General features: G+C 40.3%; 3 protein-coding genes across 4 annotated transcripts in view; 1 reads left to right on the plus strand and 2 right to left on the minus strand.

The window, feature by feature from the left end:
* UNC50 (unc-50 inner nuclear membrane RNA binding protein) lies at window positions 1-18214 on the minus strand. Its single transcript, XM_042932052.1, has 6 exons — window positions 18138-18214; window positions 16174-16457; window positions 15268-15388; window positions 2007-2146; window positions 1820-1921; window positions 1-352 (listed from the first exon to the last, which is right to left on the minus strand). The coding sequence occupies exons 2-6, from the start codon at window positions 16451-16453 to the stop codon at window positions 216-218; spliced, it is 780 nt and encodes a 259-aa protein (XP_042787986.1). The 5' UTR covers window positions 16454-16457; window positions 18138-18214; the 3' UTR covers window positions 1-215.
* LOC122215963 (cytochrome c oxidase assembly factor 5) lies at window positions 18123-26672 on the plus strand. Its single transcript, XM_042932054.1, has 3 exons — window positions 18123-18555; window positions 24522-24605; window positions 26187-26672. Exons 1-3 carry the CDS (start codon window positions 18457-18459, stop codon window positions 26226-26228), a joined length of 225 nt encoding a protein of 74 aa, XP_042787988.1. The 5' UTR covers window positions 18123-18456; the 3' UTR covers window positions 26229-26672.
* INPP4A (inositol polyphosphate-4-phosphatase type I A) overlaps window positions 18604-26898 on the minus strand; it is a 156202-nt gene continuing 147907 nt past the window's right edge. Inside the window, exons 25-26 of one of the 2 annotated variants that reach the window (XR_006200627.1) lie at window positions 23767-23937; window positions 18604-18632 (exon numbers count right to left, since the gene is read on the minus strand). Coding sequence is in view for 1 of the 2 variants with exons in the window: in XM_042932045.1 (XP_042787979.1) it covers window positions 23922-23937 (16 nt within the window). In the remaining variant the exon portion in view is untranslated. Of the gene's footprint in view, window positions 18633-23668; window positions 23938-26898 lie in introns of those variants that run through there. The other variant, XM_042932045.1, reaches the window with a different exon arrangement.

The following is a 26898-nucleotide window of genomic DNA, read 5'->3' on the forward strand; positions in this document are numbered from 1 at the left end:
TTTAGTTTAAAAAATATTTATTATAGAAATGTACATTTAATTAGTTTTAAGGAATGTACTTGACAATAGTGTTAACATATATATTTCTTCAAACTTGCAAACTTTACACCCTGAAGGTATCTACAAAGATGGTTTATTTACAAGTTTCAGGAGAAATCTCACTTCCCCAAGACTGCCTGCTGCACAGGGAAGACAGGATAGTCTCACCGCCACTTTCATTTCACTCTGTACTTGTAGAAAGAACACAGTGTGTGCGTGAAGTTCCATCCTAGAGCTAGTGACAGGCCGTAGAGCAGAATGAGAGGTGCAAATGGATAAAGAAGAATTACCGTATTTTTCAAAAATGGCAATGCTGGAAAAGAAACAAATCCAGATTCAATTTAAAAAAAAAAGCAAATATGACTAATGAACATTCTGAAAGCTCTTATTACAACAGGTGGGGCCAAAAAGAAAGCCAAAAGATGTTTTGGATCCAGGAGATGCTGCTCTAAAGCCAGAACAGACTACTCTCACTGTGTTGCCCCCTCCTCACAGCTGTGAAGAAACCAGGACGAGGGATTATTTCAGCACAAAAGCCTAGTGAGAAGCAGATTCGGGACTTCAGACAGGTTACAAGTAAGGGACAAAACATCACAAATATTAATGAAGACGGTGGTGGATTTAAACAGGTGACTGCCTCAGAAACCTCTAAGATAACGGAGCTATTTGAGATCTCCCAGTATACAAAGCATCACACCTCCACCTTGAGAAGGGGAGAGCTCAGCCGGTAAGCATCCGAGGCTTCAGGAAAAAGCTAAAACTCTCAGATATAAAATCTGTCCCCAGATATCCATGTTTCCTTTTGCTCAGTAGTTACTTAGTGGGTCCCTACCACATGCATCCCAACCTGAACATCTCTCCTCTAGGAAGCCCCCAAAGTGAAACTGAGCCATACACAACTAAATTGGAGGGAGTTGCCAAGAGTGAGCAAATACCCATTTAGAGAAACCACATTGCAGTATGCTATTCACAATTTAAAACTTTCTCAAAATATGTGAAAATTCATTACAAATATGTCACAAACCTGTCCCTTGGATTAGAGAAAGGACTCCCCATGCCCAGAACAAGGTGTTACAATCTGAGGGGGTTATGTGGTCCCTGGCAAAGAGGCCTATGGGGGTGGGGTAGGAAGGGCCAGAGAAGCCAGTCGTACATGAGCACCAGGGGTATTTACAGTAAGGTCCTAATCACTCAGAGTGACGAGAAAGGAAGAACTGAGTAAATTTCTCATTCACACTAAGAAAAATAAGCTTCTAGCAGGATCTAAGAGTAAATTTGAAAACACATCCTCCAATCAGTAGAGGTTGGGCCTGATCTGTGACCATCTGCAGAACCATAAAGTGATCGTAAAACCAAAGTGAGGCAAAGGTTTTTTAACACCTTGAAAGGCATGTAAAGGTTTCTATACCTCACGGGCATCCCTGAGACCCAGCCCGTGCCTCACTCTAACCGGCAGCTGGGACCAAGAAACAGAAAGCCAGGGAGAAAAGGAAATGGGTCGTGTGTTTCTGCAAGTAACTTGGGAGATATTGAATATGGTTTAACGTGTGGTTCCTCAGAATTACAAAATCTGTTATAGAGCAGCCGTGCCACTTTGCAGCTGCAAGGCCATGGGGAAAGTTACTCAATTTCTGTGGCCTCATCTGAAAAATGGGGTTAAGTAAATCTAACTGTGAAGATTAAATGAGGCAATGCATATAAAAGCAACTGTGTTACTATTGCAGCAACTTTCGCTTCTCCCAGTTATGTTTTCAGTCAACCCAAACGATTTGTGACTTACCACTGTATCCTAGGAAGGTTACATAGATATAATAGCCAACTGCCACCAACCATAAGGTATTTCCAACTAAATATCCGATAAAGGTGTCTGTCAGGATAACATCTGTGGAAGAGATGCATACATTGAATCTCTTCAGTACATACAGTGATGACTTTTCACGATCATTTGAGAAGCACCTGCTACTTACGGTTGATGAAGAAAAGCTGGATAAAGTGCAGAATGACTAGGAGAGGATAAAAAGCATTCAGATGCACGTCGAAGGCATAGCCCCACTCCACATCATAGTCTCTGCTCTGCCGTTTCACTAAATACTTGTTAGAGATAAACCTAAAGAGCAAAGTTAAAATTTCTTTCACGATACAATAAAGTTAATTCCATAAATATTTACTGACTACCTTCTGTGTACCAAGCATTATTCCAGATACTGGAGATAAAGTAGTGAACAAAACACACAAATCTCTGCCTTTGATCTAGTTAGAGTCGTCAGATGGCATTATGCAGAAAAATTAAGCAATAAAGAAGGATAGAAAATAGTTGAAATGCGATATTGAATAGGATAGTCCTAAGAAGGTAATATCTGGGTCAAGACCAAGGGCAAGGAGGGAATTACCTGGGGTAGAGCATTCCAGGCAGAGGGGAGTCCGAACACAGAGGTGGTGGAGGACAGAGGAGGTGGCAGGGTACCTGGCCTGTGTGAGGCGTGGATGAGGAGACGAGTGTGCCTGGAACAAGCGAGAAGAGTAGTAGGAAATGAAGCAGGGAGCCAGGTGGTATGAAGCCTATGGCCACTTTAAGACCTTTGGCTTTTACTCTTGATGAAATAAGAAGTCACTGGAGTTCTCAGAAGAGTGTCTGACTCGCTGTTTGGACGGGGTTCCTCTGACTGCCGATCTGAGAATAGACTCCAGAGACAAGAGGGGAAACAGACCAGCTGGGAGGCTACTGCAAGTAAGAGATGAGCAGGGGTGATAGCAGAGGAGATGGTGACATGCAGGAAATGCTACACCGGAGGGCAGAGCCAGGAGGATGTGTTTACTGCATGTAGAATAAGATAAAAAATGAACAGTCAAGGATGACTGATTTTTGCCTGAAACAAATGGAAGATTGAGTTGCCATTAACTACAGTGGGGTGACTGCAGAAAGAGTGGTCTGGGGCAGTGCAGGAGTTTGGATTTGGGCCTGTTATGCTGAAGATACCTATTAACATGAAGAAGTCTATGAAATCTAGAATTTAGAGGAGGTCGGAAATGGAGATACTCATCCATGTATAGATATTGAAAGGCATGGGCCTCAATGACACCCTCCCCAAAGAAAGAATGTAGACATAGAATAGGTGCAAGGCCTAACACCCAAAAGGTCACCCCTCTATTAAAAGGTCCAGAAATCCAGAGGAACCAGGAAGGAAAAAGTGGCCAGTGACAGATCTAGCCGTAAGAACAACTGTCACTGGTTCCACAGCATGGCCTATGAGTTTGGTTAAATGATGAGTGAATGAAAAGTAAAATGCCCAGGTAATAGAAAATTAGACCTTCGAAGGAAAATAACAAAGAGGATCATCTGTTTTATAAACACAACTGCAGAAACTCAGTGGACTTTTATGTGTGTGGTTTCATTTCAAGGGTAAAGAAAATGCTATGCCTACTGTGGAAATAAAAAGAAAAACTAAGAGGTATATAATACTAATAAACCAGTCCTGTACATGGTTATCTGAAAATATCAAAATAATGCAACTTTGAACAAACTCTAACTTACCAACACGTCTTCCATTTTAGCTAAGAACATGGGCCGTTATAATAAACAGAATAAGGGACGCCTGGGTGGCTCAGTCTGTTAAGCACCTGACTTCGGCTCAGGTCATGATCTCACAGTTCATGAGTTAGAGCCCTGCGTTGGGCTCTGTGCTGACAGCTCGGAGCCTGCTTTGGATTCTATGTCTCCCTCTCTCTCTGCTCCTCCCCTGCTCATGCTCTGTTTTTCTCTGTCTCTCAAAAATAAATAAAATTAAAAAAATTAAAAAAAAAACAAAACAGAATAACCATTCAGCTCACTACCCGAGAGCTCCCATGCATTCTGTGATCCTCCTGCTGCTCCTACCCCTCTGCTTATTTCTTACATGAGCGCCTTCCGGGCTTCTGTCCCCAGTCTTATCTCTAGAACACAGACATTCCTTCTGAGAGAGCTCAGACATCTGTGGTTTCCACCTCCCACCTCCGCATTAATGATGCCAGCCATGTCCTCATCTTGGCCCAGACTGTAGTAGGTTCGGAGTCCCCCACCCCAGTGTCTACTGTACCTTTATCTCCAGTAAAATCCTCAAGCCACCCGAACTCAACATGTCCAACATGGAATGCTTCATCCTCATCCGTCACTTCTGAGCCAAAAATCTTGCAGGCTCTCTTACAGGAGGCCTCTGCCTCCTCCCCACTCTTCCCTCCTCTCACCATACCTGATTACCACAGGATGCTCTCTGATTCATCTCTCTCTCCTTTCTTCCTGAGTTCCCTACACTATCTGGGCCTGCTCTACATTTGGCCCCCACAGTCAAATCCAGCCTTGCCTCTCTTCTTCAGCTCCTTCATAGCCACAGAAGAGGTTTTTCCTAAATCTTTACCCTAAAGCCTCCAAGTTCCCCACCTCTCTCCACTCCCCAACCAACACATACAAGCTATGAGATAAAGTCCAATTCTTTCTTCTGAACGGCACTGAAGGCCACATACCTTCCTGAACTGGTGAGTGTCACCCTGTGCTACCAGACCCAGCATGCTGTTCCTCATTTCTGGGCCTGTGCCTCTGGTACCAGGAATCAACGATCCCATCTCCCCCAAACACCTCCTCCTGCTGGTTCCTATGGCGCCTCTGGGAGTACAGCAACCACATGTCATCACTCATATTTCTAACACCATTCACAACACAGTGTAAGCTTTCAAAAATATAAAGAGTCCTTTTCTATGTAACCGAAACTGTAATATGGACTCATAGTAAAGGTGCTGAACTCCAGGATGACTTGGCTTCTGTGGCCCTCCAGAGTCCCTGTTTGCTACAAACGATTCCTTTGAAAGCCTTATTTATTGGAATTGTTTCACATACCATGTTTTTCATGAGTATTTTCATAATGAATGTGTGACTTACATTAGTTAGTATTATTTTTAAGCCAGATTTTAGAATTCTAAATTGATGACATAGGGTCCTGACTACCAAGCACATACAAAACCTGTACTAGTCAGAAGTTACAAATGAAAACAACACATTCGTATCATCAGAGGTTACAGTCTTAGGATTTTGTTTAAAATCCTGTTTAAAATTGCTATGCTAGGTACTTTTCATACCACAATCTTTTCAAATAAAATTAGATAACTAACTCCATTTTACAAAAGAGGAGACTGGGACTAAATTAACGTAAATGAGCTGGCATTTGAACCTAGGCCCATCTGTGACTAAAATTTCCATAGTGTTTTCTCTGATACACATGACCACAACCTCTACTCAACCGCTGGCCCTCTGTGAACTCACTCGACACATCCATTCCCCTTATCTGGCATGCCAACCACAGAGGAGCCTGTATCTCCAAATGCTGGAAACACCAAATGCTGGATTTCTACACTTACACCAGTACACTACTGCTGTTAAACCAAACCCAGAAGTCAGACTGCGCACCTGTTCAGTAAAACCTGTGTGTGTATGAGCAAGAAGGCACCAAAAGCTTAACAAATCCTTTTTCAAATGTATTTCATTTATGTCAGATATTCAGAGTAAGATTCCATGAAATAATCCTCTATAGCTTAAACATCTAGAAATGACCCACTGACAAATGTAGGAGGAAATCGTGCCATCATCCACACAACCTAAGCAGAACTGGCTAACTGCATATTTTTGCAAAACCAGGGACTTTGTTAATATGAGACAATCATGATTTCAGTTCACTTATTTGCTGCACTTTGACAATACAGACCATCCCTTAGAGTATTTTCTGATACAAACGTTGACATAGGAGGGCAAGTTATAATCATCTTGACAGTCAAAACAGATGCTTTCAAGAGACAAGGTCCAGATAGTGATGGAGGAAGACCCTGAACTCCCTCCCCTCCACAGACACACCAAATCTATACCAACATATGGACTAATTCCTTTGGAAAAAAAAAAAAAAAACTGAGGGCTGACAACAGTTTCTGCACAACAAAGGAGAGAAGGACCAGACAGAGACACAGTGACAGCACCCACCCCTGATGCTGCCAGCTACAGTGTGGAGGGACAGAGCCACAGAACCAGGAACAGATTCCACAGCTGCGGGGCATAGAAAAAAAGCCTCAGTTTAAAAGGGCCACCTGAATTTAAAGGAACCGGCCCTTGAGCATCTGCCAAACAGCTGGAATCTCAGGAATCGGTCTCCAGTGGTCTGAGAGCTGGCAAGTGCCACCGTTGATGTCTCCTTCCTCCCCCAAAGCCAACACTGACAGCACAGATAGCTGGCAGGCCACTTCAGGGAACCCTGGGACCCTAGCCCACACCAGCCCAAGCCCCACTGAGGCACACACAAAAAAGCAGTGGTTTAAAAGACAACCAGAATATTAAAAAAACCTAACCCTCTGCCTAATGGCCAAGGCCTGTGGGAACACATTCTGTGGCCAAACGGGCTGGTGAGTGCCACCATTTATGTCCCCCCACCTCACCTGATCACTCTGACTGGAACAGGGTATGATGTCCTAACTGGCCAGCATTTCAGTAAACCCCACACACCTAGCCCACACTCACTGCAGCTCCAATTCTACCAGGGCTCCCGCTGTGCACAGTGCCCCGGGATTCCCCCCTGCCAGCCTGAGCCCATTTCGACTCCACTGTCCCACCAGGGCACCCCGGGCCCACGCCCACTTCAGCTTCGGATTGCCCACTGGGGTGCGCCCTGTGTACAACACCCAGAGCCCCTACCCAGCCCAGGCCCACTACAGCTCCGGCCAGCCAAAGTCAGCAGGCATACACAGTGTATGTGGGACATTCCTACATGAATCCAATCCTTCAAGACTAGAAGTAGCTGTTCTGCCTAATTCACAGACACAAATACCGAAACTAAAACAAAATAAGGAGGTAGAGGAATATACTCCAAGTGAAAGAACAAGATTAACAATCTACCTGATAAATAGTTCAAAGTAATGGTCAAAAACATACTCACCAGACTTGAAACGAGAGAGGTTTGATGAACCTAGTGAGAACTTCAACAGAGAGAAAATATAAAAGAGAACCAATCAGAGTTGAAGAATGTAGTAACTGAAATGAAAACTACACTAGAGAGAAACAGCAGATTAAAGGACGCAGAAGAATGGAAGAGTGATCTGGAAGGCAGGAAATGGAAAGCAACCAAGGTGAACAACAAAAAGAAAAATTAAAAACAAAAATAAGGATAGATTAAGGGATCTTTGGGACAATATCAAGCATATTAACATCTGCATTATAGGAATCCCAGAAAGAAAAGAGAAAGGGCAGCAAATGTACCTGAAAAAATAATAGCTGAAAACTTCCCTAACCAGGGGAAGGAAACCGACATCCAGGTCCAGGAGCAGAGAGAGCCCTAAACAAGATCAACCCAAGAAGGCTCATACCATTGCAACTAATAATTAATATGTCAAAGATTAAAGATAAAGACAATCTTAATGCAGCTAGGGTAAAACAACTATTTATGTACAAAAGAAGCACAATAAGGCTATCAGCTGATTTTTCAGCAGAAACTTGCAGGCTAGAAGGGAATGGCAGGCTATATTCACAGTGCTGAAAGAAAAAAAACTACGACCAAAATACTCAACCCAGCAAGGTAAACATTCAGAATTGGAGGAGACATAAAGAGTTTTCCAGACAAACAAAACCTAAAGGAGTTCACCACCATAAAACTGGCCTTGAAATGTTAGAGGAAGCTCTTTAAGCAAGGGGGAAAAGGCCATAAACAGAAAAATGTGAAAGACAAAATTTCACAAGTAAAAGCAAATGTACAATAAAGGTAGTACATTAATCACTTTATAAAGCCAGTATGAAGCTTAAAAGACAAGTAGTAAAACCAATCACATCTAAAAATTAGTTAAAAGACTTAACAAAAACAAAAGGTGTAAAATATGACATAAAATATGTAGGGGACATAAAAATATAGTGCTTTTAGAATGTGTTCCAACTTAAGTGACTATCAACTTTAAGAGAGACTGCAATATACACAGAATGTTAACATATGTACTTTATGGTAACCACAAACCAAAACCTTTAACAGATATACAAACAATAGAGAAAAGAATCCAGCATAACGCTAAAGAATGTGATCAACTATAAGGAAGACAGCAAGAAAAGAAAGAACTACAAAACCACCCAGAAAACTAACAAGATTGGAATAAGTCCATACCTATCAATAACTATTTTCAATGTAAATGGTATAAATGCTCCAATCAAAACTCATAGGGTGTACTGGAAGTCCTAGCCACAGCAAATAATAAAAAGAAATAAAAGGCATCCAAATTGGTAAGGAAGAAGTAAAACTTTTGTCTGTTTGCAGATGGCTTGATATTATATATAGAAAACCTGAAAGACTCCACCAAAAAACTTCTAGAACTGATAAGTGAATTCAGTAAAGTTGCAGGATACAAAATCAGTGAATTCAGTAAAGTTGCAGGATACAAAATCTGTACAGAAAACTGTTGCATTTCTATACACCAATGATGAAGCAGCAGAAAGAAAAATTAGGAAAACCCATCTGCAGTTGCACCCAAAATAGTAAGATACCTAGGAATCAACCTAACCAAAGAAGTGGAAAATCTGTACTCTGAAGACTATAAACATTGATAAAAGAAGATGGAAAAGATTGATAAAAGAAATGGAAAGACATTCCATTCTCATGGATTGGAAGAACAAGTGCTGTTAAGATATTCATGCCACTCAAAGCAATCAACACATTTAATGCAATCCCTGTCAAAACACCAACATTCTTCACAGAACTAGAACAAATAATCCTAAAATGTGTATGGAGCCACAAGAGACCCTGAATAGCCAAAGCAATCTTGAAAAAGAAAAACAAAACTGGAGGTATCACAACTCTAGATTTCAAGTTATATTACAAAGCTGTAGTGATCAAAACAGTGGTACTGGCACAAAAATAGACACATAGATCAATGGACCAGAATAGAAAACCCAGCAATGAATCCACAACTGTACGGTCAGTCTTCAACAAAGCAGGAAGGAATATCCAGTGGCAAAAAGACGGTCTCTTCAACAAATGGTATTGGGAAAACTGGACCGCTACATGTAAAAGAATGAAACTAGACCACTTTCTTAACACTCTACATGAAAATAAATTCAAAATGGATTAAAGACCTAAATGTGAGACCTGAGGTTTCACTAGAAACCTAAAACTCCTAGAAGAGAACACAGGCAGTAACAGCAGTAACTTCTTTGACATTGGCCGTAGCAACTTCTTTCTAGATATGTCTCCTGAGGCAAGGGAAACAGAAGCAAAAATAAACTATTGAGACTTTATCAAAATGAAAAGCTTCTGCAGAGTGAAAGAATCAACAAAACTAAAAGGCAACCTACTGAATGGGAAATATTTGCAAATGACCTATATGATAAAGGATTAGTACCCAAAATATATAAAGAACTTATACAACGCCCAAAAAACAGTCCAATTAAAAAATAGGCAGAAGACATGAACAGGCATTTTTCCAAAGACAAAGAGATGGCCAATAGACACATGAAGAGATGCTCAACACCACTAATCGTTAGGGAACTGCAAATCAAAAGTACAATGAGATATCACCTCACACCTGTCAGAATGGCTAAAATCAACGACCTAAGAAACAACAGATGTAGGCAAGGATACGGAGAAAGGAACCCTTGTGCACTGTTGGTGGGAAACCAATCTGGTGTAGCCACTCTGGATAACAGTATGGAGATTCCTTCAAAAGTTAAAAATAGAACTTCCCAAGGGAAGCCTGGTTGGCTTAGTCAGCTAAGCATCCAACTTGATTTTCGCTCAGATCATGATCTCAGGGTTCGTGGGTTTGAGCCCTGCATCGAGCTCTGCACTTAGCATGGAGCCTGCTTGGAATTCTCTTTCTGCCCCTCCCCTGCTCCCTTTCTCTCTCTCTCTCAAAAATAAATAAAAACTTAAAAAAAAAATAGAACTACCCTATGATCCAGCAATCAACTACTGGGTATTTACCCAAAGAATACAAGAATGTTAATTCAAAGGGATATATGCGCACCCCTATGTTTATAGCAGCATTATTTCCAATAGCCAAGATACAGAAACAGCCCAAGTATCCATAGGTTAATGAATGGGTAAAGAAGATGTGGTGTGCGTGTGTGTGTGTGCATGCATGGGTGTACACACACACACACACACACACACACACACACAAACACACACACAGGAATATTATTCAGCCATAAAAAAGGATGAAATGTCATTTGCAACCATATGGATGGAGCTAGAGAGTATAATGCTAAGCAAAACAGGTCAGAGAAAGACAACATATAATTTCACTCATACATGGAATTTATGAAACAAAATGAAAAAAGAGTGAGAGACAAATTAAGAAACAGACTCTTAATTATAGAGAACAAACTGATGATTACCAGAGGGGAGATGGGTGGGGGAATGGGTTAAATGGGTGATGGGGATTAAGGCGTGCACTTGTGATGAGCACAGGGTAATGTATGGAAGTGTTGAATTACTATACTGTACACCTGAAACCAATGTAACATTGTATGTTAACTATCAGAAATTAAAATAAAAACTTAAAAAAAAAGACATAAGGTGACTGAATGGGTAAGAAAACAAGACCCAGCTGAATGTTGCCAACAAGGCTCATTTCAGACCTAAAGACACATACAGACTAAAAGTGAAGGGATAGAAAAAGATACTCCATGCAAATGGAAGCTGAAAAAAAAAAAAGCCTGGGTAGCAATATTTCTATCGCACAAAATACGCTTTAAAAAAAGACTGTCAGGGCGCCTGGGTGGTTCAGTCGGTTAAGTGTCTGACTTCGGCTCAGGTCATGATCTCACGGTTCATGGGTTCGAGCCCTGCTTCAGGCTCTGTGCTGACAGCTCAGAGCCTGGACTCTGCTTCGGATTCTGTGTCTCCCTCTCACTCTGCTCCTCCCCCACTCACGCTCTGTCTCTCTCTCTCAAAAGTAAATAAACATTTAAAAAAATTAAAAAAAAAAAAGACTAAGAGACCAAAAAAGGTACTACACAATGATAAATGGCTCCATCCAACAAGATATAACAACTGTAAATATTTATGCATACAACATACGAACACCCAAATACACAAAGCAAATACTAACAGATATAAAGAAACTGACAGTTATATAAAATAGGGAACTTTAATACCCCCCTTACATCAATGCACAGATCACCCAGACAGAAAATCAATAAGGAAGGAGTGGCTGTCAACAACATATTAGACCAGATGGACTTAACACATATACACAGAATAGGGTGCCTGGGTGGTTCAGTCGGTTGAGCATCCAACTCTTGGTTTCAGCTCAGGTCATGATCCCAGGGCTATGGGATCAAGCCCTGCATTGGGCTCCCTGCTGAGCAGTGGAGCCTGCTTGAGATATTCATTCTCTCATTCTCTCTCTCTCTCTCTCCCTCCCTCCCTCCCTCCCCATCTCTCCCTCTCATCCTCCACTCATGCTCTAAAATAAAATTTTAAAAAGTTAAAAAAACAAACACATATATACAGAATACTCCATCCAAAAACAGTAGAACACACAATCTTTTCAAGTGCATATGAAACATTCTCCAGGACATATCACATTTTAGGCCATAAAACAAACCTCAATAAATTTAAGAAGCCTGAAATCATATCAAGATCTTTTCTAATCACATAGCATGAAACTAGAAATCAGTTATAAGAAAAAAATGGAAAAAACACAAACATGTGAAGCCTAAATGACATGCTATTGAAACAATGGGCCAACAACAAAAAACAAAGAGGAAATAAAAAAATACCTTGAGATGAATGAAAGTGGAAACACAACATCCCAAGAATCTTTGGGGCACAGCAAGAGCAGTTCTAAGAGTGAAGTTCTAGCAAGAATACCTCAGGAAAAAACAAAAATTTCAAACAATCTAACTTTACATCTAAAGAAATGAGAAAAGAAGAACAAACAAAGCCTGAAGATAATGGAAGGAAGTAATAAAAATCAGAGTAGAAATACACTTGATCTTAGCCAAAAGGCCGAGAAGCGATAAAATCAGAGTAGAAATAAATGAAATAGGAACTAAAACACAATAGAAAAGATCAATGAAACCAAGAGCTGGTTCTTTGAAAAGATAAACAAAATTCATAAACCTTCAGCCAGAGTCATCAAGAAAATGAAACAGAATTCAAATAAGTAAAATCAGAAATGCAGAGAGGTAACAACTCACACTAAAGAAATACAAAGGTTTATAAGAGACTACTATGAAAAATTATATGCCAACAAATTAGACAAGTAAGAAGAAATAGATAAATTCTTAAAAAAATACAATCATCCAAACTGAATCAGGAAGAAATAGAAAATGTGAGTAGATGTATTATTATAAGTAATGAAACTGAATCAGTAATCAAAATCTTCCCCAAAAACAAAAGTCTAGGACCAGATGGTTTCACAGATGAATTCTACCAAACACTTAAAGAAGAGTTAATACCTATTCTTCTCAAACTATTGCAAAAAACAGAAGAGGAAGGAAAATTTTCAAATCAGTTCTATCAGGCCAGCATTACCCAGGTACCAAAGCCAGACAAAGACATTACAAAAAAGGGAAACTGTAAACCAATATCCATGATGAACATAGATCCAAAAATACTCAACAAAATATTGGCAAACCAAATTCATCAATACATTATAAGGATATTTCACTTCAACAAATGGGATTTATTCCAGGGATGCAAGGATGGTTCAATATCTGCAAATCAATGTGATACACATTAACAAAATGGAGGATAAAAATCATATAATCATCTCAATAGATACAGAAAAAACATCTAACAAAATTCAACATTCATTCATGATAAAAATTCTCAACAAAATGGGTTTAGAGGGAATGTACCTAACCTAATGAAGGCCATATATGATAAACCCACAGCTAATATCATGCTCAATGGTGAAAGGCTGAAAGCTTTTCCTCTAAGATCAGGAACAAAACAAGAATGTCCACTCTCGTCACTTTTATTCAACATAGTACTGGAAGTCGTAGCCATAGCAATCAAGGAATCAGACAAGAAAAAGGAATAATAGGCATCCAAATTGGTAAGGAAAAGTAAAACTGTCACTCTTTGTTGATGACATGACCCTATATAGAGAAAACCTAAAAGACTCCACCAAAAAACTATTAGAACTAATCAATAAATTCAGTGAAGTTGCAGGACACGAAATTAATATGTAGAAATCTGTATTTCAATAATGAAGTAGCAGAAAGAGAAACTAAGAAAACAATCCCATTTATGACTGTATCAAAAAATTCCTAAGAATCAATTTAACCAAGGAGATAAAAGACATCTACTCTAAAAACTGTATGACACTGATGAAAGAAACTGAAGAGGACACAACAAATGCAAAGATATTCCATTTTCATGGACTGGAAGAACCAATATTGTTAAAATGTCCATACTATCCAAAGCAATCTACAGATTCAATACAATCTCTATCAAAATGCCAGCAATATTTTTCAGAGAACTAGAACAAAGAATTCTAAAATTTGTGTAGAACCACAAGAGACCCCAAATAGCCGAAGCAACCTTGAGAAAGAAAAACAAAGCTGGAGATACTACAATCCAGGTATCAATATATACTACAAAGCTATAGTAATCAAAATAGTATGGTACTGGCACAAAAAAGGACAGACCAATGGAAGTGGATATAGAGCCAAGAAATAAACTCACACTTATGTGGCCAATTAACCTATAACAAAGGAGGCAAGGATATACAATGAGGAAGACAGTCTCTTCAATAAATGGTGTTGGAAAAAGTGGACAGTTACATGCAAAGGAATGAAACTGGACCACTTTCTTACACCATACACAAAAATAAATTCAAAATGGATTAAAGACCTAGTCATGAGACATGAAACCATAAAGCTCCTAAAAGAAAACATAAGCATTAATCTCTTGGACATTGGTCTCAGCAACATTTTTATGGATCTATCTCCTCAGACAAGGGAAACAAAAGCAAAAATAAACCATTGGGACTACACCAAAATTAAAAGCTTTTGCATATCAAAGGAAACCATGAACAAAATAAAAGGCAATCAAGTAAATAGGAGAAGATATTTGCAAATGATATATCTGATAAGGGGTTAGTATCCAAAATATATAAAGAACTTATACAACTCAACACCAAAAAATCCAATTAAAAAGTGGGCGGAGGACCTGATCATTTTTCCAAAGAAGAAATACAAATGGCCAATAAAATATGAAAAGTTGCTCAATATCACTCATCATCAGGGAAATGCAAATCAAAACCACAATGAGATATCACCTTACACCTGTCAGAATGGCTAGTATCAAAAATACAAGAAATAACCGGTGTTGGCAAGGATGTGCAGAAAAGGGAACCCTTATGTACTGCCAGTAGGAATGTAATCTGGAGCAACCACTGTGGAAAACAGTATGGAGGTTTATCAAAAAATTACAAACAGAAATACCATATGATCCAGCAATACCAATACTGGGTATTTAGCCAAAGAAAATTAAAACACTAATTTGAAAAGTTATATGCACACAAATATCTATTGCAGCATTATTTACAACAGTCAAGATACGGAAGCAACCTAAGGGTCCATCAATAGTTGAATGGATAAAGAAGATATGTGGTGTATAAATATATACATACACACAGACACACAAACACGCACACATTCTGAAATATTACTCGGTCATAAAAAAAGAATGAGATCTTGCCATTAGTGACAACACAGATGGACCTAGAGGAATGCGAAATAAGTCAGAAAAGACAAATACGGTATGATTTCACGAACATGTGAAAACTAAAAAACAAAATGAACAAAAAGCAGAAACAGATTCACAAATACAGAGAACTAGTAGAGGAGATGGAGTTGAGGGGATGGGTGGTATAAGTGGAGGGGATTAAGAGGTACAAACTTCCAGTTATAAAATAAATCAGACACGAAGATAAAAAATACAGCATAAGGAATGCCATCAATAATATTGTAACAACACTGCATGGTGACAGACACTAACTACACTTAGCATTTCACAATGTACGTAATTATCAAATCACTGTGTTGTACACCTGAAATTACTGTAACACTGTATGTCAACTATCCATCAATAGTAAAAAAATGTTTAATTCATGCTTTCAATTCATCTATCTCATTTCAATTTACATCAGCTACTTTATCTCTAAAGGAAGCAAATGTAGTAGGCTCTACAGCAGTACTTGAAAAACTAATATTATGGTACTTACCACATTAAAGTTGATATGAGAAGACCAACGCCTACACAATCTATGAATACAACCCAAAGGAGAAGCTTTATTGTCTCAAAAAATCCCATGTCCAGAACAAAGCCAAATCCTATGGTGGACACTGAAACAAAGATTTACATAATAAATTCAGGTACTCTGCTAAGTTCTGGGGGATGTGGGGCACAATCCCTGCCCTCCAGATGCCCACACGTGTGGTGGAGGAGACAGTCATGTAAACAAAACCCCAAAGACGTGTTATATGTATATATAACTAACAGAGAAATGCAGACTACCCTGGAACACAGAATGGCTACTGAGGTATCTGAAGTTTACTGTGGAGTCTATGGTTCACCAGAGTGGTCCCAACATTTAAAACACCACTAGTTCTGGAAAGGCACTCACATATTTAAGTCCAGGTAAAGGTGAAAAAGATCTTACATGTTTACATCTAACACCCTAAAGATGGTTAGGACTCTCACACTACCTTATCGGAGAATTTAAAAGTAGTTTCTCAAGTTCACATCCGTATTTTTAGAGCTCTCACTCTGGATTTTGCCTGTGGAATGCAATTTCCAGTCTTGATATTCCTTTTCACAGAAAGTTTGCATTTGGTATCAATTTTTTACCATAGTAGTGGTAAATAAAGACACGGAGTGACTCTGTCCTCTTCCCTTCAAAGTTCAAGGGAACAATTTACTCTGGCATCTGCTTGGGACCGTTAGAACCAGAAAGAATATAACATTCTTTCTTGTGAGATTTTTGAGGCTTCAGAAAGGAAGAAATAGATTCAAATATCCCAAATTCTGACCCACAATATGTTTATAACAAAAGATCCTGCAAATGACAAATTCAATCTAAAACACTCAATTTGTTCTTCAACCCTCTTATAGAGAAACTAACACTTACCACAGAGCCAGATACTTAACAGGACCAAGAAAGCCGGGTCATCTCTGGCCCACTGATCCTTTGTCTGCTTTCGATAATGAAAATTTCTATAAACTCTCTGTGGGGAAGTAAACAGGTAGAGCATCTGCCATGCAGCAAACTCAAAGTCCATCTGCCGAAAACGAAAAAGTCTTCTCAGGTATTTGTAGCGTTTTGCTCCAGCTGTGTGTCTTGCTGCATCCCTGGTATTCAACACTCCATTCCCCTGCACTGGGGAATTCACTGAAGTACTTGGTAACATCTTCCTAGATGGAAGAAAAAAATCTTTTACGTGTAATTTTAAGAACCTATCGGCTACCAACACCCCTCTTGTGAGATATTTAGGAGGGATGGTATCTTACATTTCCATCCCAATCCTTGATAACAGGGGTCAAAAGCTAATGGAGATGGTTCTGAGGTTTGTATGGGGGCTCAAGAACTCATCACTGCTCTTCAGGCAAGGGCAGCAGCACACCCTTCTGAACCGTCATAGCACTTATAACAGGGTCAGTATGTTTCCCACACTTCACCTCTCTCAATAATCAGGCAGCCCTCCCAGGTAACTACTGTTAACGAGGAGAGAGGGAGGGAGGAGGCAGGAAGAAGAGAGGTAAGGAGACAAAGGGCACCGGCAGAAGGGGAGAGAAAAAAGGCACTAGGAGGTAAAATGACCCCCTCATGAGCACAGATATAGCTATGGGTGCAAAATCCTGTGCTTTAAAAAAAAAAAAAAAAAAAAAATATATATATATATATATATATATACACATATATATAGATAGATATCTATATCTATATATATATGTATATATATATCTATATGTATCTATATATGTGTGTATATATATATCTATATATAGTGTGTGTGTATATATATATACATACATATATATGTATATACATACATATATATATGTATGTATATATATATACACACACACTATAGATATATATACATATATATAGACACACTATATATAGATATATATATGTATGTATATATATACATATATATAGACATATATATGTATATATATATACACACACTATATATAGAGATATAGATATAGATATAGATATAGACATAGACATAGATATAGATATAGATATAGATATATAGATAGAGAATTCCCACCAGGCTCCGTGCTGTAAGCAGGGAGTCTGGGGCTCGAACCCATGAACCCTGAGATCACGACCCAAGCGGTAATCAAGAGTGGCCCGCCTTAACCAACTGAGCCACCCAGGCGCCCCCAAAATCCTGTGCTCTTAACCATCAAGTCTTTAAGGGAAGAGGTTTGTTGTTGTTGTTTTTTTAACAGCCAATTAGAAACGTTATCGACAAGGTAAAAATAAATGGCCTGTTCACACAGGTCCATCAGTGCAAGACCATCAAGCAATTCTCACTAGAATGTGACATAAAAACAAAACTCAAGTCCACAGTGTTTTACTCCCTGAAATAGTTCAGCAGAGGGAATGGCAGCGGTTGGAATCAGTCCAGAAGCCCAGTGAGCGCAGGTCACCGTCCAGCCCCCACGTCCCGGCAGCCCAGTTCCCCGCTCCACTCCCCAGCCCCCCAGACGCCAGCAGCGCCTCGCGGGGCCCAGGTGCTCACGTCAGCCTGGGGCTGCGGGCAGGGTTGCCATATTTAACAAATAAAAACACAGGACGCCCAGTTACATTTGGATCTCAGATACAGGTATAGTTTTTAGCATAAGCATGTCCGAAACATTGTGTCGGACATACACTAAAACGTCGTCCGTGGTTTATGTGAAATTCAAGTGTAATTGGGCGTCCTTAATTGTTTCTGACAACTCTACCGCAGGCCGAGCAGCCGGACCCGGGTATGGCCACTCCAGAGCCGAGGGACATCGGGCCGGGAGGTGCCGGAGGAAAAGACACCTAGCGAGCCCGAGCCGCGCCCCGGCAAAGCGGTCTTCAAGCCTCACCTGGAGCCCCGCTGCGGCCTCCAAGGGGTCCAAGCCAGCCCTCCACCTCCGCCCCGCAGCCCAACCCCGCAGCCCAGCCCAGCCCCCGCCGGTGCGACTTCCCTTCCCGCAACGTAGCCGGCGCTGGGGGCCGACGCGTCACTTGCGCCCACTTCCGCCGCGCCCGCGGCCTCTCGCGCCCCGTAGTTTTCCGGGGGCCAGTCGGAAGTTGTTTCTGCCGGCTTCCGGTTCCTGCCGTCGCGAGTGTCGCTTGCTCCCAACCCGGTCGCAGCCGTTGCGGACGGAAGCGGGTCTCGGCAGCTGGGGCCCCCTCGCAGTCATGCCCCGGTATTACGAGGATAAGCCGGAGGGCGGCGCGTGCGCGGGCGTGAAGGAGGACCTGGGCGCATGTCTGCTGCAGTCGGACTGTGTGCTCCAGGTAGCGCAGCCGGGCGCTCGGGGTGATGAGACGCTGGAACCGGAGAGGCAGGGCCCGGCCAAGGTTTCCCGGTCAGCCTGCGGTGGTGGTCGGGAGACGGGACCCAGAGTTAGAAGTCCTAGGTGTAGATCACAGCTCCAGTTTAATGAACCTGGGCACATCCGCTGTCGGAGCTTCAGCTCCCTCCGGTGTTAAATTGGAGATAAACGATTTCGGTTCAAGAAACATGTATTAGATGCTGCCTGCCACTGCTAGCTTCAGGAGATAGAAAGGAGAATGAGACAGGTTTCTTGCGTATTAGGAAATGAGACTCTAAATTAACAGAGAATTACGTAAACCTGGTACACTGTATTGACTAGTAGTTTCTCCTTTCTCCGTTCAGTTATGGCTGAATATATGCTATATTTACTTTCTCTTGGTTTGGGTTTGTTTCTGAGTTGGAGTTCGATACGTTCCTGGATAAGTTGTAAACGAAGCAGCTCCATTTTCCCACTATTTTGTATCTTGCTTTCACTACATTCCCCTCACTACAGCCACGTCTTCTCAATCTTAGTGTAGTGAGGCAAGCAGTGAGGTCCAGAGTTAACTGGGGACCTGGGTAATTTGCTCTTATTTCAAAGGAAAGACAACTGCCCCAAAATGGATATCCATCATAAAGCTGTATCAGTATTTCTACTGATTAATGTTTTACATTTGGTTCACTGATTTTAGCAGTCAAGTGAGACTGGTCACTCCGGTGTGTTGTGTCGTAAAGCTTGAGTTGTTATGAATTTAAGGTTCTCTAGTCCAGCTCTCTTACACAGATGAGGAAACTGAGGTGCCCTGTATTTATACTCCCCTGTCCAGGGCTGTTTCCAATCTGCTGCTTCATTGGTGCAGATATTCAGCCAGCTCTTAGTAAACGCCCGGTAAGTGGCAGGCATGATGCCATGCACTGGTGATACAAAGATGAATTGTTTCAGTCACTACTTTAAATGAGTTTAGTCGGATGAGAAGAATAGACATGTAAGGAGCTAAATTCCTGTAATAAGGGCTGTGTAAGCATTTAGTTAATATTTGTTTAATGATGAGATTTGGAAACAAATGCTACAGGAGTCCAATGAACAGCAACTTGAGAATTTGGAAACTTCTCACAGAAAAGGTGACATTTGATCTGAGTCTTAAAGTTGGAGTAGTAGATTATCAAGTAAAAGAGTGGGGAATGTGGTGGTTGAGGAAAGAAGCTGAAAGAACAGCATGGGCAAATCAGAGAGATGTGACCAAGAGAAGCTAGTAGTGCCCTCTTAGGCCTGGGTGATAGGGAATGTGACAGAAAGCTTGAGAGGAAGACTGTCGTGTGAAAGCCCTTGTATGTCAGAGTGAGGGCCCTAGATTTTCTCCTGACACTCAGCATCAGAAGGCCATAGAGATGAGCAGTCAAGGGAAAAAAGTACACGATGGGACTGAGAAAAGAAACTGTAGAGGAGGAAACTGAAGGCAAGGAGGATACCAAGTTGCTTTTTTGCAATAATCCATTTATTTAGTCAGCATTTGAGTGCCAAGCTCTAATTCAGAGGATATACAGATGATTGGGATACATTCCCTCCTGTGTAGAAATTAGATCTCTGGAAAACTGGGCAGAGATGATGGCCAGGACACACGGCACAGACTTTGCTTTCCCTAGCTGAATATGTGGCTTTATCGATGCTGGTCAATTAAGAGAACATGATGTTTGTAAAAAGTACTTTAAATGGGAATGTGTGTACAGTTTATGTTAAATTCATCCTGACTTCAAGAGGAGTGTAAAAGGGCAGTATTGAGGCAAAACATTGAGGTCTGTAGATAAGAGGACAGATACCTTGTCAGATAGTGTCACTGGCAGCTACAGCCTACCATGCCCCTCCTAGGGACTCTGAAGACCAAGGGACATTCTGCTGAGGTCTGTGTCTGCCCTGAATGACCTCATTTATGATAAGATTTAGCTCCTTGTATAAAGTTAATCTGATCTTTTAGCAGATGGATGCTGTAGTCTTCCTTGCTAATCTTTAACCCACTGGAAAAGCTGCTGGACCTGACTCTCAGGAGGAATTCAAAATAAATATTTAGTTCTATGTGCTACAATGGGAAATAGTCAAGGAACTATAGGGTTTGAGAGAAGCTCAGGGTAATGGGGGTGAGGATGTCAACCCCTGTGGGGCTGGAAAGGAGAAGCAAGGAAAAAGATTCAAAAGGCAGCTCTTGGATAGACTTCTTAGGATTTTATGACTCCTGGGGAATCAAAAAGGTTGAAACTATGCTCAAGAAACCTGAATCACAGGTTATCTCCTGTGTGTCTCCATTAACAAGCTCTCAGACCTGCTGACTTAATCAGAATTACCTGGAGATGGGGCAGAGAGCTTAAAAGTATAGATCCCACTGCTCCTCCTACCCCTATAAAAGTATCCCATGTTGATTCTTGGGCACAGCCATGTTTGGGAGTCACTGATCTTTTAATTTTTTTTTTTAACATTTATTCATTTTTTGAGAGACAGAGTGTGAGTGGGGGAAGGGCAGAGAAAGAGGGAGACACAGAATCCGAAGCAGGCACCAGGCTCTGAGCTGTCAGCACAGAGCCCAATGCGGGGCTTGAACCCATGGACTGTGAGATCATGACCCGAGCCGAAGTCAGTCACTTAACCTACTGAGCCACCCAGGCGCCCCAGGAATCACTGATCTTGCCCTCAGAAGGTAAATAAGCTTGGGAGTGTATTAGTTAGGATATAGGTTCGGGTACATGGTACAGATACCCAAAATAACATTGGCTTGAACAAGATAGGAAATTCTCTTTGGGGTGCCTGGGTGGCTCAGTCAGTTAAGCGTCCGAATTCTGCTCAGGTCATGATCTCTCGATTTGTGAGTTCGAGCCCTGTGTCAGGCTCTGTGCTGACAGCTCAGAGCCTGAAGCCTGCTTCAGATTCTGTGTCTCCCCGTCTCTCAGCCCCTCCCATCCTTACACTCTCTCAGTAATAAATAAACATTAAAAATTAAAAAAAAAAAAAAGAAAATTCTCTTTTGCTTTTTGTGTGTGCCTGTAAATAGGTCCTGGACAGCTCCCCTCAGCCTTCCATAGACCCAGACACTGTTGATCTTGTGGTTTTAGGTGCTGTGATGGGAGACAGGATGTTATTCTCACACACGTGGTCCAAGATTGCCTTCCTTCCATATCATCAGGCCATGACGTGATGACGTGAAGTGATAAGAGGGGGCAAGTCACTTGCCTTTAAGGACCAACGCAGAAGATTTACATTTCAGTTCCTCACATATTCTAGTGGCTAGAACTTAGTCATATGACCACACCCAGTTGCAAGTGTGGCTGGGAAATCTAGCGCAGCCATATGCCTCACAAGAAAGGAAGAGTTAAATGTTAAGGGACAACTGGCAGTCTGCCATTTGGTGTAGAGGTGAAGGAGGATGAATTAACCTGTCTCTATCTCTCTTAGAATTAGATGGATCTTTCCATTAGGCAGTTGGCAGTCTGGCATGAAAGCTTATGAAAAAGATACCGTTTGGGGAAGCATCAGTTTAGAGTTCTAGTCTTTGGTATAGTTTTATTTACTCTTCTATTTGCCTTCACATCATTCACATGGGCAACAAACATCCCATCGGCAACATCTTATTACAGAGTTTTAGGGTGGAACACAGTGCAGGAAAGCTTGCTACTCTGTTCTGATTCACTTTTGTGATTCACTGATATAGATGACAATTAAAATCTAGAACCTAAGCAGGCAGACAGACTAGAAAGTGGCAAGATTCCCAAGAATTGGGAATGCCACAGATATGGTACCCTGTAGCATTTTTCACAGTAAAAACAAGAAGGGCGACATGGCACTTGCAAAATAAAGGTTTGGAGGAGTGGTTGCAGTGGTGGGGTTGAGGTGCCAAAATCTGCTTGAAGGTAAACCCTGGATGATGAAGAGTTGATGAAATTGGGGTTACATTTTTCCCAGTGCATGAATGCACCAGATGTTTCTATTTGAGTAGTAAGTATTCTAGGTTCCTTATTAACATTCTAAGCATTCAGTACCACACTAACAACGTTCTGATTTTAGGGCACCTAATTCTGGCTGTTTGAGCTTTTAAAATTAACACTGAGCCAGGGTCATTTTATTCTCAGTCAGAATTGCTTGACCCATTTTACACTGGAACTCACCTTGAGTAGGAAGGTTTCATCATTTTCCTTTATATTGCCAAGCACTGCATGAGGCTAATGTTTATAAGCAGTGTATGTTTTATTTCCTTAATAGGTAGTCATAATGTTAAGGTTTTGATTTTTTTTTTCTTCACAAATTGCGTATCACAGTTTGATGTAATTAAAGCTCAGGTAATTCAGAAAATTTAAGTCCTGTCAACTTTTTCCAGATGTTGTTTTATATATTTACATTCCTGGGAAACAGAACCCCTTTAGCACCTCTCCCTGTTACCCTCTGGCACTTCTCTACTATGTGACATGCCACACTGCCGGTTGGCATTTCTACATGTATACCTTCTTTGCTACCTGGTTGTAAAAGCCCTGTCTGAGCAGGAATATCTAACATTTTTTAACCTCCCACTGAACTGATCTGGGGCCATTCTGAATATTTTTTAAAGTAAATTAGTTGTTGTGAGGGCTTAGTTAATAGACAAATTAATAAGATAGGGCATCCAAAAAGAGAAGTTTTGCTGCAATTAAATTTTAATCTTGCCTCTTTGAATTGTGAAGTATATATATTTTTAAATGTCCATTTATCAATTTTGACAGAGAAAGGCTGAGCAGGGGCTTGGCAGAGAAAGAGGGACAGAGAACCCCAAGCAGGCCCCATGCTGCCAGTGCAGAGCCCAATACCAGACTCAATCCTATGACCCATGAGATCGTGACCTGAGCTGAAATCAAGAGTCAGACGCTTAACCTCCTGAGGCACCCAGGCGCCCCTGAATTCTGAAGCACATTATTGATGTTCTGTGTGTCCAGCATATTTAAATGCTTTCGTGTTAAGTTAAACATGTCTTTGTTAAAAAATATTTTAAGATTATGAAGAGGTATTAAAATTTTTGTTCCATGTTTACCTTGAAAAACCCATACTAAATTCTAGCTCTCACCTAGTTTTGCAGATATAATTTTGTCAAGTCTGATTTTTAATGGTTATAGTTTAAAAAATCTTATTTAAGAATCAAAAATAAGTTTCTCCAGTGAGCATTCTTATAGGTGCTTCTTACCTTGGCAGGAAGGGAATGGTTTAGTCCAGTTTGCTTCTTAGCCTTCTTTTAGCTTTCACTGCTTAAAGTTGGGTTCATTTCACATCAGGCCCAGGCAGATCTTCTCTCACAAATATGTCTCAATTCTGTTAACATCTCCCCTTCCTCTTCCAGTTCTATGTGGTTGTGCTTCTGAAATTAGAGAATTTGACCGTTGGGTGGGGGGCAGGGATGTGTTGGAGGTAATAGTGCTTGCACTAAAAGGATATATACCTGGAGGCTTTAAAGCCACTTGATAGGTCCTTCCAGAACAAACCCATTTCCCACTACAGCCGGCCTGATCTCTCGTATGTACATGCATGTGTACATGTATGCATGTCCACTCATCTATCTTGATGAGTTCTGGAGTGTAAAAATTTTAGAAACACTGAAGGGAAAAAAAAAATATTACTTTCACCTTTACTCTCTTACCCATAAGGAGCTAATAATACTAGTTGCGAGACACATAAAAATTTGAAAGAAAAGTATCTTATGGACACTAGTATTTTCAAGAACTCAAGGGCACCCTAAAAAGTGCTCCAAAATTATTTGATACATTTTTTTATTCTATCCTGTTCTCCCTAAACATCAGCAGTCAAAATGAATCACAAAATATTTTCTCATATAATTTACTACTTTTTTTAACTTTAAAAAAAAAGCACTACTTTCAAAACGATAGTTATTTTGTACTTTGTGAGGAAATTCTCCAGGTATTTATATTGTTTTCTGTGTCCTAGGAAGGGAAATCCCCTCGACAGTGTCTGAAGGAAGGAAACTGCAAAGCTTTGAAATACTCATTTTTTGAATGTAAAAGATCAATGGTAAGAGGCTATATAGCTTTTGCAAAGCTTATGCTAAAAATTTTAGGTATGCTAAAAATTATGTGAATGACCTAGCAATTACATGTATGTTGCAAGTGAGATCATTCAGAAAAAAGAATGTGGATAATATTATTTATGTATTACTTCTACTTTGACACTAGAAAGCGCCATCTAGGGAACTCCTGAGTGGACTAATAGATTCGTACAGCCTTTGTCCAAGAGTGATTCACTATTAGTCCTCTAAGATGCCAATTTGCCTTATATACTGACTTTAAAACCCTCTACGTACCCCACAACCTTGGAAGAGGCTGCACTGTGAGCTTTAAGTCAAAGAACATGTAGTCATCCTATGAGTAGATACTTTAAACATTTTTAATCCCTAAATGTTAGGTGTGATTTACTGTTTAAAGATTTCAAATACATTTCAATGTTCATTTTGAGTTTATTTTTAAATTTTTTTTAACGTTTATTCATTTTCGATGGAGACAAAGTGCAAGCAGGGGAGGGGCAGAGAGAGAGGGAGACACAGAATTTGAAGCAGGCTCTGGGCTGAGCTGTCAGCCCAGAGCCAGCCCAGAGCCTGATGCAGGGCTCGAACCCACCAACCACAAGATCGTGACCTGAGCCAAAGTCCAACACTTAACAGACTGAGCCACCTAGGCGCCCCTTGGGTTTATTTTTGTGTATGATATAAGAAAGTGGTCTAGGTTCATGCTTCTGCATGTTGCTGTCCAGTTTTTCCAACACCATTTTCTGAAGAGACCATCTTTTTTCCATTGGTGATTCTTTCCTGCTTTGTGGAAGATCAGTTGGCCATACGTTTGTGGGTCCATTTCTGAGTTCTCCATTCTGTTCCATTGATCTTTGTGTCTGTTTTTGTGCTAGTACCATACTGTCTTGATGATTACAGCTTTGTAATACAGCTTGAAGTCGGAATTGTGATGTGCTCTGGTTTTCTTTCTCAACATTACTTTGGCTATTCAGAGTCTCTTCTGATTCCATACAAATTTTAGAATTGTTTGTTCTAGCTCTGTGAAGAATGCTGGTGTTATTTTGATAGGGATGAATATATAGATTGCTTGGGTAGTATCGACATTGTAACAATATTTGTTCTTCCAGTCCATGAGCATGGAATGTTTTTCCATTGTTTTGTGTCTTCTTCAGTTTCTTTCATAAGCTTTCTATAGTTTTGAGTGTACAAATTTTTCACCTCTTTGGTTAGGTTTATTCCTACGTATTTTATGTTTTTTTGGTGCAGTTCAAATACATCTGAATATTAACCCAAACAAAACTTAATAAAAAAAAAATTAAGTTTGCTAGAAGCACACATATTGAGTATAGTTGAGGGAAAAATATAAATATAATTCAGATTCTACTTGAGAAGAAAATCCTTATTGGGACCTTAAATGGAACTTTTGTTTTTAATGCCATCTTTATTTTTTTTTTTCTTGGTAGCTCTGACAGTTGCCTTTTTGACTGTGCTGGAAAGTGGTTTAGTTCTGTCACAGATTGAGACCACTTACCAAAGCTGTGTTTAATTGTGTTGTACAAAATCTGATTTAATTATATGTTTATTTTCAGTTGGATGCCAGATCAAGATTCCGAGGAAGAAAAGGATATTGACGCCAATATGCTGAAACCAAAATGAAAACAACAAAGGATTTTCTCTGATCACTTAAAACAGAGAAACCAAAATAGGAGACAGACTTGCTGTATCTAATGGGTTAGACCAGTATTTCCCTCCACAAACACTGGAGAAAATGGATGAGTTCTGTTTTTGAATATGTATAAAGTAAATGATTCTTCCTCTAAGTTATTTTTGGAAGAAAAATTTAATCGAACCGCTATGAGCTGAGAGCAACATAATGTGTATTGAGAATTGTTCTAAACCACAAAAAGTGGAAAGATTGTTATTTTCCAACTTGACTCTTCAACCAGATGACTCAGTTGGTACATCCTTTGTGAATATTATGAAGGCCACTGATGGGACTGTTAAAATTGATAACATTCAGTGTGGGGAGAAAATGTCTATTGGGAAAGCTTTGGATAAAGATTTCTTTTACTCAATCTGTCCTATTTAGTTCTAAAAATGTGTTTGATTCCTTGGAGGAGAAATGCTTCATTTGCACCGATTCACTAGAGTAACAACCTCACAACTTTAATATTAATATCATACAGTAGGCGTAGCTGGATACAAACCTCTGATTGTTGCCAGGGCTCTTGTCCTCCATTTTGGGACTGTTTTTCTTGTTTCGGGCTTCATTTTCAGGCTGGTCCTCTCTCACATAATGGG

The sequence above is a fragment of the Panthera leo genome, chromosome A3 (assembly GCF_018350215.1).
Source record: "Panthera leo isolate Ple1 chromosome A3, P.leo_Ple1_pat1.1, whole genome shotgun sequence".
Classification (NCBI taxonomy): Eukaryota; Metazoa; Chordata; class Mammalia; order Carnivora; family Felidae; genus Panthera; species Panthera leo.

What these genes read in the sequence shown, in the direction of transcription:
- UNC50 (XM_042932052.1), bottom strand. Translation starts at nt 16,453, where the DNA reads ATGTTACCAAGTACTTCAGTGAATTCCCCAGTGCAGGGGAATGGAGTG. An exon ending in CTCATATCAACTTTAATGTG is followed by an intron (nt 2,147 to 15,267) that starts GTAAGTACCATA and finishes TTTGCTCTTTAG; the next exon opens with GTTTATCTCTAACAAGTATT. An exon ending in CCAGCTTTTCTTCATCAACC is followed by an intron (nt 1,922 to 2,006) that starts GTAAGTAGCAGG and finishes TCTCTTCCACAG; the next exon opens with ATGTTATCCTGACAGACACC.
- LOC122215963 (XM_042932054.1), top strand. Translation starts at nt 18,457, where the DNA reads ATGCCCCGGTATTACGAGGATAAGCCGGAGGGCGGCGCGTGCGCGGGC. An exon ending in AGTCGGACTGTGTGCTCCAG is followed by an intron (nt 18,556 to 24,521) that starts GTAGCGCAGCCG and finishes TCTGTGTCCTAG; the next exon opens with GAAGGGAAATCCCCTCGACA. An exon ending in TTGAATGTAAAAGATCAATG is followed by an intron (nt 24,606 to 26,186) that starts GTAAGAGGCTAT and finishes GTTTATTTTCAG; the next exon opens with TTGGATGCCAGATCAAGATT.